This window comes from Bos grunniens, chromosome 5 (genome assembly GCF_055505025.1).
Source record: "Bos grunniens cultivar Pamir isolate PY7600 chromosome 5, Bosgru_T2T1.0, whole genome shotgun sequence".
NCBI lineage: Eukaryota > Metazoa > Chordata > Mammalia > Artiodactyla > Bovidae > Bos > Bos grunniens.
The window spans coordinates 25,761,955-25,780,153 of NC_141169.1; the positions used below are offsets into that span (position 1 = coordinate 25,761,955).

Below are 18,199 nucleotides of genomic sequence, written 5' to 3' on the forward strand. Positions count from 1 at the left end.
CCCTGGGTCAAGACGATCTCCAGAAGAAGGGAATGGCAACCTACTCCAGTATTCTTGCCTGGAAAATCCCATGGATAGAGGAGTCTTTTGGGCTACAGTCTATGAGGTTGCAAAGAGTTAGACACAACTGAGTGACTAGGCATACATACACACACACACACACACACACACACACACTTCCACTACAGGGGATACATGTTCAATTCCTGGTCATGGAACTAAGATCTCATATGCCACTTGGCACAGTCAAAAAAATTAAAATAAGTAAATAAAAGAGGAAGAAAGAGCAATAGGCACTTCCAGCTTACCAACATTTTTATGTCATTCACTTACAAGTTATGTGTTATACAAAGTTGTATTTCTATTTCATTTTTCACCGGGCTTTTTTGGTTCAGTTGGATTCATACTACTTATTTTATCTTTTTTATATTATTTTAAAATTTATTTATTTATTTTTGGCTGTGATAGGTCTTCCTTGCTCAATAGTACATTTATTACAATTGTTGGTGTTTTGGTATGCTAAAATTAGCTCATCAACTATTCCTGTGAAAACAAATTATCAGGAAGAAATGAAACAACAAAAAACCTTCTTTGAAATTGCATACTTTAACATTCTTCTTTGGAAATAAAGTACAAAGAAAATATGAAACATCTAAAAAGCAAAGAATCCATCTTTAATAATGATTTTTAAAAGTAAGTTGTCACAGTTGAGAATATTCTTGCTCACACAACCTTGAACATTTATTTTTGAGGGGAAGGGAAAACTGCTGATTGTAGGAGTTTTCAGAAGTTACAAAAAGGGACTCTGATAATTACTTTGTGCTATTTGTGAATTCAAGAGATAAATGTCCATCTTTATTAAGGATATAGCACAAGAAGCCTTTTCATGCCCTGTGGAGAAAGAGTCCTCATCCTAAATCTGAAAGAAGTGAATATAAATTACAGCACTCACACCTTCAGAACTGCATCACATTAAAAATATAATTTTTTTCTGATTTGGTTTCTGTTAGTATTATCCATATTGTTTTTACCTTTGTGAGTCCTTTACACATTTCAAAAAATTTTTTCATATTTCTAAAGTAATATATTCAACACAAAAAATAGGCAGTCTTTTAAAATACACAAATAAGAATATATTTTTCTTTTCTTTTTTGGTTGCATGGCATTCGAGATCTTAGTTCCCCCATCAGGGATCAAACCCACGCCCCCTTCATCAGAAGTGTGGAGTCTTAACTTTTGGACCACCAGGGAAGTCCCAAGAATATATTTTTCTTTGAACAAAAGTGGAATCAAACAGTACATGCTGTTTTGTCATCTACTTCCCCGCTAACAGGCACTTACCACATTCTATGAACACCAGAGGGTTTTCTTTTGTGATATTACTTCCCTTAGGAACTAAAGACCATGCATATGGGGAAAAAAAGTAAATTCCTTATATTGGAAAACTGTGACTGTAAGTATATTTCAGTCAGTTTGTAAATACTAAAAGGAGCATCATTTATAAATATTGTTTTATATTAAATAACTAAAAAATGATCACCAGTTTAACAGTGCCAAGATCTCTTGACAACTTAAACACTGAAGATTATCCCACTCAGTGATAGAAGCTGTAGAGGCCTGGACCAGAGTGCATGGATTTGCCTTCTTCCATCTGGGGCTTCACTGGTGGCTCAGATGGTAAAGCGTCCACCCGCAATGAGGGAGACCCAGGTTCAATCCCTGGGTTGGGAAGATCCCCTGGAGAAGGAAATGGCAACCCACTCCAGTGTTCTTGCCTGGAGAATCCCATGGACAGAGGACCCTGATAGGCTACAGTCCATGGGGTCACAAAGAGTCGGACACGACCGAGTGACTTCACTTTTCACTTTCATCTGAGACAGAAACCAGCAAAGGCCTTCTTACATGGCATCAGATGCAGAGGTGTGGAAATTATGGGGAAGGAAAGGTACTTCAGAAGAATGTAGCAGAGCAAATAAAGGGAAATAGGGTTTGGGGTTCACAGAAAAGAAATCGTGTCTTCTGAATGTAAGCTTGCCAGATTGTTTCCTCCCAAAATAACTACAGAACCAAACCTATGGGGATGCTGTTAAGTCTGCCACAGTGAGGAAGAAGGAGAATTTGAGGACCACTGTCATGGCAATCTGGGGATCAGAAAGCTCATCAATGCAGAGTGAGGCATTTAAGTGGTTTGACATGTAAGAAGTTAAGCAGTCTAGAAAACTTTGAGAGCTGGGGTCTAAAACACCCCTCTTCTTTCATACCAAACTAATCCAAAGCATAAGCAAATGCCAACAATAACACAAGAATCTCTATGTACAGTATTCAGATATCTGTTCCTCAACTTATTGTAATCAGGATTCTACTTCAATCTGTCCCTGAAATGGCTCTTGTTGAAGTCACTACTGATCCCCATAGAGACAAACCCAATGAGTACTTTTTACTTCTTATTTGCTTGGCCTCCCTGAAAGGCTCACTCTGTTACCACTCCCTCATCTGGAAACTCTTTCTCTTTATTTTGTGCGTAGTTTTCAATTTCAGGAAATAAAATCCTCTCCAGCTATTTTGTATATAGTTATAAAATCCCTGAAAGAGCAGAAGTGGCAATCGCTAGCTGCTCCCAGAACACCAAACTGACCGGCCAGGGAGGCTGCGGCCTCTGCCACATCAGGAAGGTGCATTCAGGGAACTGCCACCAGGCTGTTGGGCTCAGGAGCAGTGAACTGATACTGTATCCTTGGAACCTGGAAGCTGCCACAGTTACATCTCAGTATCCATGACTGGATGATGCAGCACTATTGTGGGAAATCCCAATTTCTTCATGATTTTGCTTGCCTAAGCAAGAAGAAGGTTTTCCCTTATTTCCATCTTCCAAATTTCACATTAATGCATCTAACTGATGATGTTAATCCAGAAATCCATCTGCCAGGGTGTCTGGAAATAGTTTTCAGCTTTCCAACCCCTGTAGTACACTACAGCGAGAGGGGAACGGACACAGAACTCATCGTGTCCACATGGTTCTCCTCCTACCTGGTTACCAGACTGTTAAGTGTTGGCTTACTTGCCCTCTTCTTTCCTTATTCTACCTACTCTTCCTTAGTGATTTGTTCTTCATCTCAACACATAAGCCAGAAAACAGTCCTATGACTTCTGTCTCCCAATTAACTTGTACTCTCATCTATTTTCCATCCTCACTACTTTAGTCCAGTCCACAATATCTTGGCTAGATTAGTGCAGTAATCTTATGACTGATCTCCCCACATGATACACTCAAATATGTCCCCAGAGATAATTGGTATAGAAAAGTTCTCAACCCAAGTGAATACATTTTCCTTTTGGACATTCAGAAATGTGCATGGGCCTTTGACTGATGGCATAACAGGCACTTATTGATAGTTTGTAGGGACAAGGGATGTGTTTTGAAATATTCTAGGGGGTACTGCATAACTAAGCTGCTGCTGCTGCTGCTAAGTCGCTTCAGTCGTGTCCGACTCTGCGACCTGATAGACGGCAGCCCACCAGGCTCCCCTGTCCCTGGGATTCTCCAGGCAAGAACACTGGAGTGGGTTGCCATTTCCTTTTCCAATGCATGAAAGTGAAAAGTGAAAAGTGAAAGGGAAGTTGTTCAGTCGTGTCTGACTCTTAGCGACCCCATGGACTGCAGCCTACCAGGCTTCTCCGTCCATGGGATTTTCCAGGCAAGAGTACTGGAGTGGGGTGCCATTGCCCTCTCTGAACCAAGAGCTGCTGCTGCTAAGTCGTGTCAGTCGTGTCCGACTCTGTGTGACCCCATAGATGGCAGCCCAACAGGCTCCTCTGTCCCTGGGATTCTCCAGGTAAGAATACTGGAATGGGTTGCCATTTCCTTCTCCAATGCATGAAACTGAAAAGTAAAAGTGAAGTCGCTCAAACATGTCCAAGTCTTAGTGACCCCATGGACTGTAGCCCATCAGGCTCCTCCGTCCATAGGATTCTCCAGGCAAGAGTACTGGAGTGGGGTGCCATTGCCTTCTCTGAACCAGAGCTATCTGGTCCCAAATGCCATTTAGTGCTCTCTCTAGAAATGAGGGTTCATAGATGCAGGATTGCATGGACACTAAATTTCGAAAAATGTTGGAAACGAAAACAAATTGTAAACTTTAAATTTCACTGAGTAGGTATATCAAACAAAATTACCACCATCTTTTTCAACCATTGTTTTATAAGGGAAGATAATTTTTTTAAATGTGCATACAAATGTTTATTTTGGCTTTAATCATAATAGCCAAACACTGAAAATGAATGTCCACTGGTGAAAGGACATTCAAATGGTCCACTCAAATGTCCACCTGGTGAAAGGGTCAAGTGTGGTATGCCCATACAAGACAATACCACTCGCCCATACAAAGGGAGAAACAGATATATACAGTAACGTGGATGACTCTCAGATACATTAAACTGATCAAAAGTAGCCAGAAGGAAAAGAGTGCCTACTGGTTCTTGTGTGAACGACTCTCCCTACATGAAACACTAGAAATACATATCTAATTAACAGTGACAGAAAGAACTGACTATCTGTGGCCAGGAACAGGGAGAACTGACTGGAAAGGGGGCACATGGGAACCTTTAGGTGTGTTAGAAATTATATCTTAATTGTGATGGTGGTGGTTACACAGGTTATACATTTGTCAAAATTCATCAGGTATAAACTTAAAGTGCATGATTTTACTGTAAATAAATAATTTTTCAATAAAGTTGATTTTTAAAAAGTTAAATATAACCACCCTCATGCCCATTAGGATGGCAACTATTTTTTTTCTTAAAAGAAAAAGTGGTGGTGAGGATATACAGAGAAATTGGAACACTTGTATACTGGTGGTAGGAACGGAACATAGTGCAACAGCTGTGGGAAACTGTAGGGTAATTCCTCAAACACTTAAAAATAGAATTATCATATGATCCAACAATTCCACTTCTGGGAATATATCTAAAAAAATTGAAAGCAGGAACTTGAAGAGAGATTTGAACACCATTATTCATTGCAGCATTATTCATAATAGCTAAAGTACGGAAATAATCCAAGTGTCTACCGACAGATGAATAGATAAAATATGGCATATGGAATATTATTCAGCCTTAAAAAGGGTGGAATTCTGACACACATGACACAACAAGGAGAGACTCTGAGGACATTATGCTAAGTGAACTTGCTGGGGCTGCTGCTAAGTCGCTTCAGTCGTGTCCGACTCTGTGCGGCCCCATAGACGGCGGCCCACCAGGCTCCCCCATCCCTAGGATTCTCCAGGCAAGAACACTGGAGTGGCTTGCCATTTCCTTCTCCAATACATGCAAGTGAAAAGTGAAAGTGAAGTCGCTCAGTCGTGTTCGACCCTCAGTGACCCTATGGACTGCAGCCTTCCAGGCTCCTCCGTCCATGGGATTTTCCAGGCAAGAGTACTGGAGTAGGTTGCCATTGCCTTCTTAGACAGTTACAAAAGGACAAACACTGCATAAATCCACTTATATGAGGTACCTAGAGTAATCTAAGTCATAGAGATATATGCCTCCTGCCTCTTGAGAAATCTGTATGCAGGTCAGGAAGCAACAGTTAGAATCGGACATGGAACAACAGACTGGTTCCAAATTGGGAAAGGAGTACATCAAGGCGGTATATTGTCACCCTGCTAATTTAACTTATATGCAGAGTACATCATGCAAAATGCTGGGCTGGATGAAGCACAAGCTAGAATCAAGATTGTCAGGAGAAATATCAATAACCTCAGATATGCAGATGACACCACCCTTATGGCAGAAAGTGAAGAAGAACTAAAGAGCCTCTTGATGAAAGTGAAAGAGGAGAGTGAAAAAGTTGGCTTTAAAACTCAACATTCAAAAAACGAAGATCATGACATCCAGTCCCATCACTTCATGGCAAATAGATGGGAAAATAATGAAAACAGTGAGAGACTTTACTTTTTTGGGCTCCAAAATCATTGCATATGGTGACTGCAGCCATGAAATTAAAAGATGCTTGCTCCTTCGAAGAAAAGCTATGAGCAACCTAGACAGCATACTAAAAAGCAGAGACATTACTTTGCCAATAAAAGTCCATCTAGTCAAGGCTCTGGTTTTTCCAGTAGTCATGTATGGATGTGAGAGTTGGACTATAAAGAAAGCTGAGCACCAAGAATTGATGCTTTTGAACTGTGATATTGGAGAAGACTCTTGAGAGTCCCTTGGATTGTAATGAAATCAAACCAGTCAATCCTCAAGGAAATCAGTCCTGAATATACATTGGAAGGACTGATGCTGAAGCTGAAACTCCAATACTTTGGCCACTTGATACGAAGAACTGACTCATTGGAAAAGACCCTGACGCTAGGAAAGATTGAAGGCAGGAGGAAAAGGCGACAACAAAGGATGAGATGATCGGATGGCATCACCAACTCAATGGACATGAGTTTGAGTAGGCTCTGGGAGTTGGTGATGGACAGGGAAGCCTGGCATGCTGTAGTCCATGAGGTCACAAAGAGTCAGACATGGCTGAGCAGCTGAACTGAAGTCATAGAAATAGAAAGTAGAATGGCAGCTGGCAGAGGCTGGGAGAGGGGAGAAAGGGGGGATTGTTTAATGGGTACATAGTTTCAGTTTGGCAAAATGAAAAAGTTCTGGAGATGGATGGTGGTGATGACAAGGTTGCACAACAATGTGAATGTACTTATGCCACTGAAATGCACATTTAAAAACAGCTAAGATTTTTTTTAAAAAAGTTAAATACAAAGTTAACAAAAGTTAAAAAAAAAAAAGTTAAATACAAATAAATGAGTCAGCATACGCTCCTTCCAGATAAATTGGCCTATCTATGTTCAATAGCTGAATTCTTTGGCTCTTTTTCTAAGACTACATCGGAAGAGAAAAATAACACTAGAATAATATGAAAACCAATGTCATTATTTGCCTGAAATATTAAAATAGTGACTATTTTGCACTTACATCTTTGTTCTGTGTTATGCATTTCATTTGCTTGCACTTCACTTTGTAGGCCTTGAATAGCTTCCTGGCTTCTTCGGACATAGTATTGACATCGTGGAGTGACTGAGAGAGATTGTAAGCTGTTTTCAGGTGACGTGGCTCATAAAACCCAGGGAGGCAAGAAACTTGACATAAAGACACTATTTATGCAAAATTTATAAAGCTTAAGCATATGTGAAATAACCATGGTAATTTTATTACCATGAGTAACATAGTAACATAGTTTTGATGCCTGTCCCTAAAAATAAAGATATTTTATATGTGTTCATACATGTGCTGTAATATGTGTACCATTAACACAAATGCACTCAAAAATTGAAAAAGTGTCAAAAGTTTTGATCAAAATCAATCAAGCTAGCTCACTGCTTAACTACATGAAATTGGAGATAGTAATGTTTTATCTCACCTCTTGAGAAACAAAAGCTTTAACCTAAAATTCCTCAACAGAGATTTTGTGCAATTGCGAAATGGTTAAGTTATTCTGAGCCATAGATTTAACAATGCTCTAACATCTCCAAGTTCCTTTGGAATGTTTATATGCTTTAAAAAAGTGAACTTAAATTGACTTACTATATTTCACTTTAGAAAAAACAAGTGTCACACCATTTTAAAGAAATCATAGATTATATAAATGCAAGCTGATGCAACTGATTAGGACACCAGAAATTAATTCTCCAAAGCTCAGGAATCACGGCCTTAGAAGAAACGAAGTGTTCTTCTTACTCCTACTTCTACCATTCTAACTTCTCCCCATCTCAAACTTTCAGTTATTTCTCAGATGAGGTCAATGAACAGTCATGGAAGGATTTTTAACTAGCCAAGATGCCAAAATCCTTATTGATTAATAGAAATCACCAGGCAATACTAAACTGAGTCAATACTGTTCTGCTCTGGTCTGTGCTGAGGTGATAACATGAAGACGATTAATGAAACTGCTGGACCTACCGCCTCAGGTAACTGTGGAGGAAAAGGTTTGCATTTCACGGGCGCCAGAGACAGACTTATACTTTGGGGGTGCCATTTGTAGATCAAGGTGATGGCAAAGCGCCCAGAAATCTTCACGGTAATGAACTTATTCACCTAGGGGCAATAGAAAGGATTGTTCATTCCTGCCCAGAATTCTCATTCTCATAATTCAGGTGGAAATCATAGACATTTACATGATGCACAGAAGGAAATTTCAGACCAGTATTCACAAACAGCTTCAGTCTAATTCCATGAAGTCAGAAGTGAGGTGTAGGTTTTGGTACTGCCAATTCATTGGTGCTTGATTTATTGACAGAAGAAAGAGAAGTGGGGAGAAATTATTTGGAATTAATGTAATTATGTCTTATAGAGAAAGATTCGTTTTCAATTGCAAAAATGCTGGGTCGGTTTACAAGTACTTCTGAGCCCTAATTCTAATCTGAGACACAGACGATCTCACCGAAAAGACGCACTTGGTAACAACTGATGCCCTTGATGTTGAGAAAAGTACTTTATGCCTGCCAAGTCCTTAGAAGTTTTATGAGCCTTAATATTATTGTCAAACTTATTAAAGTTGGAGGTATTTTATAAGTGAGAATGGAAAACTAATGACAAATGAACAACTTAAAGCTCAAATGAATATCTGCAGATTTGTAGAGCAAATTTAAAAGGCTTGCTACAGATGAAGTGTCCTTATTGAGTCAGCTGTATTAAGCATGCAAGGACTTGTATTTGGTTACAAGTTATACTCCCTTGTTTCCTGAAGGCTGCCAGCTGGAGTAATTTGAATTGAATAATCTATCCCATTGCAACCCTGAGTTTTTAGAAAAAAAGAGTAAGGAAACCCTGATTCCTGAGTGTCAGGAAGCTTTCACATACAGGCTTACCTGGTACAGTTTCTTTACCTGCTCTTTACTTCCCTAACTTTCTAGAACTGAGCAGACCTCTTTTAAAATAACTGTCTAAATAGTATATATAGGATGATACCATGGATTTTGTAAATTGTGTAGGACAGACCTGGAGGTACTTTTCATGCCTGTCCAGTAGAAATACAATATGACCCACATAAGTAATTTAAAATTTTCTAGTAGTCACATTAAAACGAATAAAGGGCAGGTGAAATTAATTTTAATACTATTTTATAGCCAAATATATTCAAGAATTCACAGTTAAGTATATAATGGTGTAAAAATGATTCGTGATATTTTACATTCTCTATATTGTATCAAGTCTTTGAAATCTTGTGTGTGGTCTACATTCACAGTGTATTTCAAGGGTTGCATAACCACGGATGGCTGTGGCTGCCACACTGGACAGCACAGCTCCATATGTCTGTGGTGCTACTCAGGTTGGCTGTGCAGGACACCACCAGCACAGCATATGCGATTGCCCTGGATGCAAAGTGCAGTCCATGCACACACACACACACACACACACACACACATGCAGTAACTATATGTGAACAGAGACAGTCTAGCCCAGAAGTTTCAGACTGATAGCTCAGAAATGTTTGGTTTAGTATTCTCAGAGTTTGAGCTAATTGCCAACTTTAAAATATCAGGATATTTCATTAAAAAACCTGAATTTATGACTTCTAAAAAAATCATAAAATATAGCAAGCTTAGACCCACAGTCCCATTTGGCAATAGTCTTCTGGCCCTGCATAAAGGCTGTCCCCTTTAAAATGTTTTTTTAGTAGGCATGAAATGCTTTTATAATAATAACTTTTTAAAACTACTGCTGCTAAACAAAGACAAATCCATTTTAAAAAGGACCAAGTGAAGTAAAGAACTGAAATAAAAATTTATCAGATCAACTGGCTAGTGTAGACCACTAAACTGAATAATTCAGACCTCTTAATCCTCCTACTCCCAATAGTTTATTTTAGAAACTCAAATTAAATGACTGCTACAGAATGAAAATGATCAAAAGAATGATAAATTGTAAAATAATACCCAAATTTCAACTGGATCGTCAAGTTTTCCCTTTGAAGGCCATATCCATTCTCTCACAGTGGTTCCTTTTTTGCTGAGCATCATGCCTCCATCCTGATTAAACATCATTGATATTACTTGGCTATGAAAAAGACAGAAATGTATCTCATTTAGAACAAAAAAATGGATGGACTCATTGATTTGGCTGAGATGACAGACATCAACAGGTTACAGCTTTTAAGAGTACAGGACTCCCTTCTATCACATTCCTGGTGGGTGGTCACCTTGCCTCTGCCTGAATATCTTCCTTGAAGAGAAGGCTGGTATATACATCTCAGCTGATCAAAATTTCCCTTCTCTGAGACACATCCCCTCCCGTTCACCACTCCACATCTAGAGAGTCATGGAAATGGGCCCTCCAGCCATGATTATCACGCCATGTGGTCCCAATGCCTTGGCTCTGGCTGATTGAGTTGGGTGGACAGCTGACATAGAACTGTGTTGCAACTGGATGCAAAAAATACATATACAAAAGGCTATGAGGAAGGTGCTGAGCAGAGCGCACTCAAAGGACTTATAGAAAGCAGTGTGGCTAGGGACTTCCCTGATGGTCCGGTGGCTAAAACTCCTCACTCCCAAAGCAGAGGGGCCAGGTTCAACCCTTGGTCAGGGATCTAGAGCCCCACATGCTGCAACGAAGAATTCTAATGCTGAATTTAAGACTCAGCACAGCCTAAGAAATAAATATTAAAAACAAAAACAATGTGGCTAGAGTCCAGAGTGGTGCAAATAAGGCTGGAGTGATCAGCAGGACTGGATATTCAGGTATTCCTATGCTGTATCTTGAATTTTATCTTACAAGTAACAAATCATATAAGGGTTTAATAACAAAGCAATGAGGTGACATGATCAAACAGATTGGTGAGGAACCAAATAAATGCTGGGTACCAGGTAAGCGGTCATATCAGCGGTCCAGGAGAGAGGATGGCAGCTTGGTCTAGGGCAGGAGTGAGAGAGATGGATACACATGCATATATTCAAGAACCACCTAGATTTGGATAGATAGAATTTGTGTAGTGAGAAACAGGGAGGTGTCAATTTTACCTTCCCTATACTTTATATGTCTATTAATGCAGTCTAGCATTTTATTATATTATCTTTTCTGGATGAATAGCATCACACTATGTGTTCATGTCTAGATCATCTTTATGTCTTCCTTCTTCTCAGCAATAGCACCTGGCACAGAGAAGAAGTATAAATTGCACTGGTAAAATGGATTCAATTAAACAAATACATAATGGCCAATTATTAAATGCAAGATACTGTTTAGGGACTGTTAGGTGTCAAGGGATGCTCAGCATGAGGTGATCTCACTGCATTCAGGAGATTTTCAGTCTTGTAATTATAATTATCTTGCTAGATTACATTTATTTGGAGCCTACTATGTGCCAAGCCTTAAATACATACTTTTATTTTTACTTATTTATTTATTTTTGGCTGTACCACCCAGCATGTGTAATCTTAGTTCCCTGACTGTGGCAAGAATACACAGAAGAACTGTACAAAAAAGATCTTCATGACCCAGATAATCACAATGGTGTGATCACCGACCTAGAGCCAGACATCCTGGAATGTGAAGTCAAGTGGGCCTTAGGAAGCATCACTATGAACAAAGCTAGTGGAGGTGATGGAATTCCAGTTGAGCTATTTCAAATCCTGAAAGATGATGCTGTGAAAGTGCTGCACTCAATATGCCAGCAAATTTGGAAAACTCAGCAGTGGCCACAGGACTGGAAAAGGTCAGTTTTCATTCCAATCCCAAAGAAAGGCAATGCCAAAGAATGCTCAAACTACCGCACAATTGCACTCATCTCACACGCTAGTAAAGTAATGCTCAACATTCTCCAAGCCAGGCTTCAGCAATATGTGAACCGTGAACTTCCTGATGTTCAAGCTGGTTTTAGAAAAGGCAGAGGAACCAGAGATCAAATTGCCAACATCTGCTGGATCATGGAAAAAGCAAGAGAGTTCCAGAAAAACATCTATTTCTGCTTTATTGACTATGCCAAAGCCTTTGACTATGTGGATCACAATAAACTGTGGAAAATTCTGAAAGAGATGGGAATACCAGACCACCTGACCTGCCTCTTGAGAAATCTGTATGCAGGTCAGGAAGCAACAGTTAGAACTGAACATGGAACAACAGACTGATTCCAAATAGGAAAAGGAGTATGTCAAGGCTATATATTGTCACCCTGCTTATTTAACTTATATGCAGAGTACATCATGAGAAATGCTGGGCTGGAGGAAGCACAAGTTGGAATCGAGATTGCCGGGAGAAATATCAATAACCTCAGATATGCAGATGACACCACCCTTATGGCAGAAAATGAAGAAGAACTAAAGAGCCTGTTGATGAAAGTGAAAGAGGAGAGTGAAAAAGTTGGCTTAAAACTCAACGTTCAGAAAACTAAGATCATGGCATCCGGTCCCATCACTTCATGGGAAATAGATGGGGAAACAGTGGAAAAAGTGTCAGACTTTATTTTTTGGGGCTCCAAAATCACTGCAGATGGTGATTGCAGCCATGAAATTCATATCAGACCAGATCAGTTACTCAGTCGTGTCTGACTCTTTGCAACCCCATGAATTGCAGCACACCAGGCCTCCTTATCCATCACCAACTTCCGGAGTTCACTCAGACTCACATCCATCGAGTCAGTGATGCCATCCAGCCATCTCATCCTCTGTCGTCCCCTTCTCCTCCTGCCCCCAATCCCTCCCAGCATCAGAGTCTTTTCCAATGAGTCAACTCTTCACATGAGGTGGCCAAAGTACTGGAGTTTCAGCTTTAGCATCATTCCTTCCAAAGAAATCCCAGGGCTGATCTCCTTCAGAATGGACTGGTTGGATCTCCTTGCAGTCCAAGGGACTCTCAAGAGTCTTCTCCAACACCACAGTTCAAAAGCATCAATTCTTCGGCGCTCAGCCTTCTTCACAGTCCAACTCTCACATCCATACATGACCACAGGAAAAACCATAGCCTTGACTAGACGGACCTTTGTTGGCAAAGTAATGTCTCTGCTTTTGAATATGCTATCTAGGTTGGTCATAACTTTCCTTCCAAGGAGTAAGCGTCTTTTAATTTCATGGCTGCAGTCACCATCTGTAGTGATTTTGGAGCCCAGAAAAATAAAGTCTGACACTGCTTCCACTGTTTCCCCATCTATTTCCCATGAAGTGGTGGGACCGGATGCCATGATCTTAGTTTTCTGAACGTTGAGCTTTAAGCCAACTTTTTCACTCTCCTCTTTCACTTTCATCAACAGGCTCTTTAGTTCTTCTTCACTTTCTGCCATAAGGGTGGTGTCATCTGCATATCTGAGGTTATTGATATTTCTCCCGGCAATCTCGATTCCAACTTGTGCTTCCTCCAGCCCAGCATTTCTCATGATGTACTCTGCATATAAGTTAAATAAGCAGGGTGACAATATATAGCCTTGACATACTCCTTTTCCTATTTGGAATCAGTCTGTTGTTCCATGTTCAGTTCTAACTGTTGCTTCCTGACCTGCATACAGATTTCTCAAGAGGCAGGTCAGGTGGTCTGGTATTCCCATCTCTTTCAGAATTTTCCACAGTTTATTGTGATCCACATAGTCAAAGGCTTTGGCATAGTCAATAAAGCAGAAATAGATGTTTTTCTGGAACTCTCTTGCTTTTTCCATGATCCAGCAGATGTTGGCAATTTGATCTCTGGTTCCTCTGCCTTTTCTAAAACCAGCTTGAACATCAGGAAGTTCACGGTTCACATATTGCTGAAGCCTGGCTTGGAGAATGTTGAGCATTACTTTACTAGCGTGTGAGATGAGTGCAATTGTGCGGTAGTTTGAGCATTCTTTGGCATTGCCTTTCTTTGGGATTGGAATGAAAACTGACCTTTTCCAGTCCTGTGGCCACTGCTGAGTTTTCCAAATTTGCTGGCATATTGAGTGCAGCACTTTCACAGCATTGTCTTGCCATGAAATTAAAAGATGTTTATTCCTTGGAAGGAAAGTTATGACCAACCTAGACAGCATATTAAAAAGCAGGGACATCACTTTGCCAACAAAGGTCCGTCTAGTCAAGGCTATAGTTTTCCTAGTAGTCATGTATGGATGTGAGAGTTGGACTATAAAGAAAGCTGAGTGCTGAAGAATTGATGCTTTTGAACTGTGGTGTTGGAGAAGCCTCTTGAGAGTCCCTTGGACTGCAAGGAGATCCAACCAGTCCATTCTAGCGGAGATCAGCCTTGGTTGTGGTTTGGAAGGAATGATGCTAAAGCTGAAACTCCAGTACTTTGGCTACCTCATGCAAAGAGTTGACTCATTGGAAAAGACTCTGATGCTGGGAAAGATTGAGGGCAGGAGGAGAAGGGGACGACAGAGGATGAGATGGTTGGATGGCATTACCAACTCAATGGACATGGGTTTGGGTGGACTCTGGGAGTTGGTGATGGACAGAGAGGCCTGGCGTGCTGAGATTCACGGAGTTGCAAAGAGTCGGACATGACTGAGCAACTGAACTGAACTGAACTGACCAGGGATCAAACCCATGCCCCCTGCATTGGAAGCAGAGTCTTAACTACTGGATAAGGCAGTGTTACATAATGATTACAACCTCTATAGAGCTAGACGGTTAAAAGTATTGAACCTAGCTCTTCCATTTCCTAATTGTATGAACATGGGCATATTTCTCAACCTTTCTGTGGCTCAGTTCCCTTGTCTTAAAATAGCGATAACAACAGCACCCACCTCATAGAGCTGTTGTTTGTTAGTACTAAATGATCTCATATATGTAAAGCACTTCAAACAAAGCTAGACAGCTTGTAAGTTTTCAAGAAGTGTTGTTTTTATTAAGTCTCACATAAGTCTCACAAGTCCATTTATAGCCATTATGGTTTCTCTTTCCCAGATGAGAAAACAGAAGCTGAAGGATGTTCACAGAATATCCACAGCCTAATGTGAAGTTCTATAGAGGGGCTCATCATCTAATGAAAGATTAATAGTTCCCTGTATAAAAGAGGTGCTTTTGGCTTAATCAAATGCGCAGTCTAACAAGTGGGCTGGAGGGGCAAATTGACAAAACCAATGAAAAAAGCAGAAATGGAAATCCCACGCCTTGGACACCTAGAGAGCATCGCTTTCTTGAATAGCCTACCCTCTCAGCCTGGGCAACCCAGCCTTGAGCTGTTCTCATTTCTGTGAGGAGTCTCATCATGCAACGTAGGAGGAGCTCTAGCTAAGGCAGCTGTCCCCTGCTGGCACAGTGCTTCCCTGCACACTGAATCCTGGCAGCAAGGGTCCCAGTCCACACTCCTCTCTTACTCATCTTCCTGCTGATGCAAGCTTCTGAGCCTTCTCACCAAGAATCCCCTTTGGTGAGATGACAGATGTGCAAAAGGGGGATTGGTTTAACAAAGGCCTACTATATGGCACAGGGAATTCTGCTTAATGTTGTGTGGCAGTCTGGATGGGAGGGCAGTTTGGAGGAGAATGGATACATGTATGTGTATCGTTGAATCCCTTCACTGTTCACCCGAAAACAAAACCTAACACTGTTTGTTAAATACAAAATAAAAGTTTTTAAAAATTGCAATTACAAAAAAGAAATGTAACATACAACATTTAAGACATATAAAATTTATAAAGCATAAAATGAAGAGCCATATCCACTGCCCAGTTTACTAAATAAAAGATTACCAAAAGTAAAAAAAAAGAAGAGGGAGGGGACTGGTTTAAAAGATCACTAACAGATAACGAATTCCCTTTGGAAGCAACTTTTTTGGTTTGTTTTTGCCTTGTCTTTTTCAGAGCCTTCAGTTCTGCTGAAAGCAGACTGTACCCTGTGCCAAGGAACAGTCTCTGGTGCCCAAGATGAAATTACACAAGGGCAGGACTTATCCATGAGGCATAGTGTTTTGAGCTTCTGTGAATTCCCAAAATACCACTAACAGATGGTGTTGTATTAATCTGCTACTGTCATCAAGGAAGACAGGGAGGGGATGAGGAAGGGGACCACTCTAGAGGGTCAAGTGGAGGAAAATTACTTCCTTGTTTGTTTTTCATATATAATCCTCATCTTGGACATTTAATTTCATGTAACAAATATTCAGGGGAACATTTTCTTGGCATAAACTTCGTTCTCGGGCAATACTAAAGTCTGGCCAGGGCACTGAACATTCTGGCATCTGCCCAGAAAGTGAAGACTTGGGATGTACTTTTATTTCAATTCTAACTTTGCTGACTTGCAAATCTATTAGTCTGTCTGTAAGTTAGCCCTAAATGAGATCTCAGAAATCACATGGCTCACCTTTGTATCAACCACTATTTTTTTATTATAGCTTTCATTTTTAATTTAATATTACTTAAATGACAAGGGGAATTTTTAAAATATTTCATAAAATTGTTGTGAACAAGGAATGTCAGGTTTAGGTCCAATTTTCTTGCAGACAAAAGGGAAATAATAACATATACTTTAACTATGCAATATTGGACAGAAAATTATATATTAATATTTTGAGGGGCTTCTCTGGTGGTCCAGTGGTTAAAAAATCCACCTTGATGTGCAGGGGACACTGAATCAATCTTTGGTCTGGGAAGGTCCCACATGCTGCAGAACAATTAAGCCCATGTTTCACAGCTACTGAGCCCACACACCTAGAGCCTGTGCTGCATGACAAGAGAAGCCACAGCAATGGGAGGCCCTTGCAGTGCAACTGGAAAGTAGCCCCGTGGCAACTAGAGAAAGCCCATCCCGCTGCTGCTGCTAAGTCACTTCAGTCGTGTCCGACTCTGTGCCACCCCATAGATGGCAGCCCACCAGGCTCCCCCGTCCCTGGGATTCTCCAGGCAAGAACACTGGAGTGGATTGCCATTTCCTTCTCCAATGCATGAAAAGTGAAAGTGAAGTCGCTCAGTCGTGTCCAACTCCTAGTGACCCCATGGACTGCAGCCTACCAGGCTCCTCTGTCCATGGGATTTTCTAGGCAAGGGTACTGGAGTAGGGCGCCATCATACGCAGACGCAAATATTCAGTACAGCCAAAAATAAATAAATAAATACATATTTTGAGCTCTCGGATTCCTTGAACATCCTAGTAGTTTATATTAGTATACTGTAGAGGATTTTATGGAGTTTATCACTATCCTATAGGCTTAGTTAGACCTTCTCAGCCAATTCATTATTTCTACACTGACCAAAGTGTCATTATATATCATGCCTCTTTTAGGTGTACTCATTTGGACTATGTGCCAAAACTAGGAAAAATTAGCTCCCATAAGGGAACTGTGTCTCAGAGTTTTTTTTTTTTTTTCTGGGTGAGTTACACATTGTATCACCGAATAGGGTTTTTTGGTGAGAGACAAAATTAAACAAAATATACTTCTGGAAGGTGGAGGGGACCAAAACCAGTGTCATTACAATGTATTATCTAAAATGTCCAGTTTTTAGTAAAAAGATTATCAGACGTGCAAAGTAAAAGAAAAATGTGATCCATACACAGGAAAAAAGTAGAAAATAGAAGCTTTCTTTATGGGGCCCAGATGTTGGATTTATCAGACTTTAAAGCACCTATTATATTTTTTTAAACTAAAGGAAAACTTTTTTAATTAAAAGAAAATATGATGCCAATGATTTATTCAAATAGAGAATAGCAACAAAGAGACAGAAATTAAAAGCTTAATAGACATCTGGAATTTAAAATACGGTAGTACAAGTGACAGAGTCAATAGAGGGGCCAACCGCCTATCTGAGCTAGCAAAAGAAGAATCAGTGAACCTGATGATAGCTCAGTAGAGATTATCGAGTCTGCAGAACAGAGAAGAAAGAAAAGTGAAGAAAAATAGAGTCTGAGAGTCCTATAGACACTATTAAATTCACTGACATACATATATGTGATGGGCGTACCAGCAAGAGTAGAGAAAAATGGGCAGAAAAATAAAAATAATAATGGCCTAAAAGTCTCAAGTTTTATGAAAAACATTAGTCTGTACATCAAACCAGCTCAAAAAATTCCAAGTAAAATAAACTCAAAAGAGATTCACACCTGCACACATCAGAGGCAAACTGTTAAAAGCCAATGATGAACAGAAAATCTTGAAAGCAGCAAGAAAGCAATTAGACAAAGAGTAAAATACAAATGGGCCTGACATATAGTAGGTGCCCAATAAATATTAGATATCTATAAATTTAATCTTCAAGCTTAGAGAAGAATCAACCAGTATCCTTGAATAATAAAGGTATATGGAAGAA

The 18,199-nt window shown here is 40.0% G+C and overlaps 1 protein-coding gene across 1 annotated transcript in view; it reads right to left on the bottom strand.

Annotated features, from left to right (window-relative positions):
* The window catches only part of LOC147371436 (uncharacterized), a 144,147-nt gene that overhangs the window by 68,172 nt on the left and 57,776 nt on the right, over positions 1-18,199 (bottom strand). Inside the window, exons 7-9 of the mRNA XM_086403685.1 lie at positions 9,930-10,050; positions 7,954-8,088; positions 6,970-7,107 (exon numbers count right to left, since the gene is read on the bottom strand). Coding sequence (XP_086259811.1) covers positions 6,970-7,107; positions 7,954-8,088; positions 9,930-10,050 — 394 coding nt within the window. The remainder of the gene's footprint in view (positions 1-6,969; positions 7,108-7,953; positions 8,089-9,929; positions 10,051-18,199) is intronic.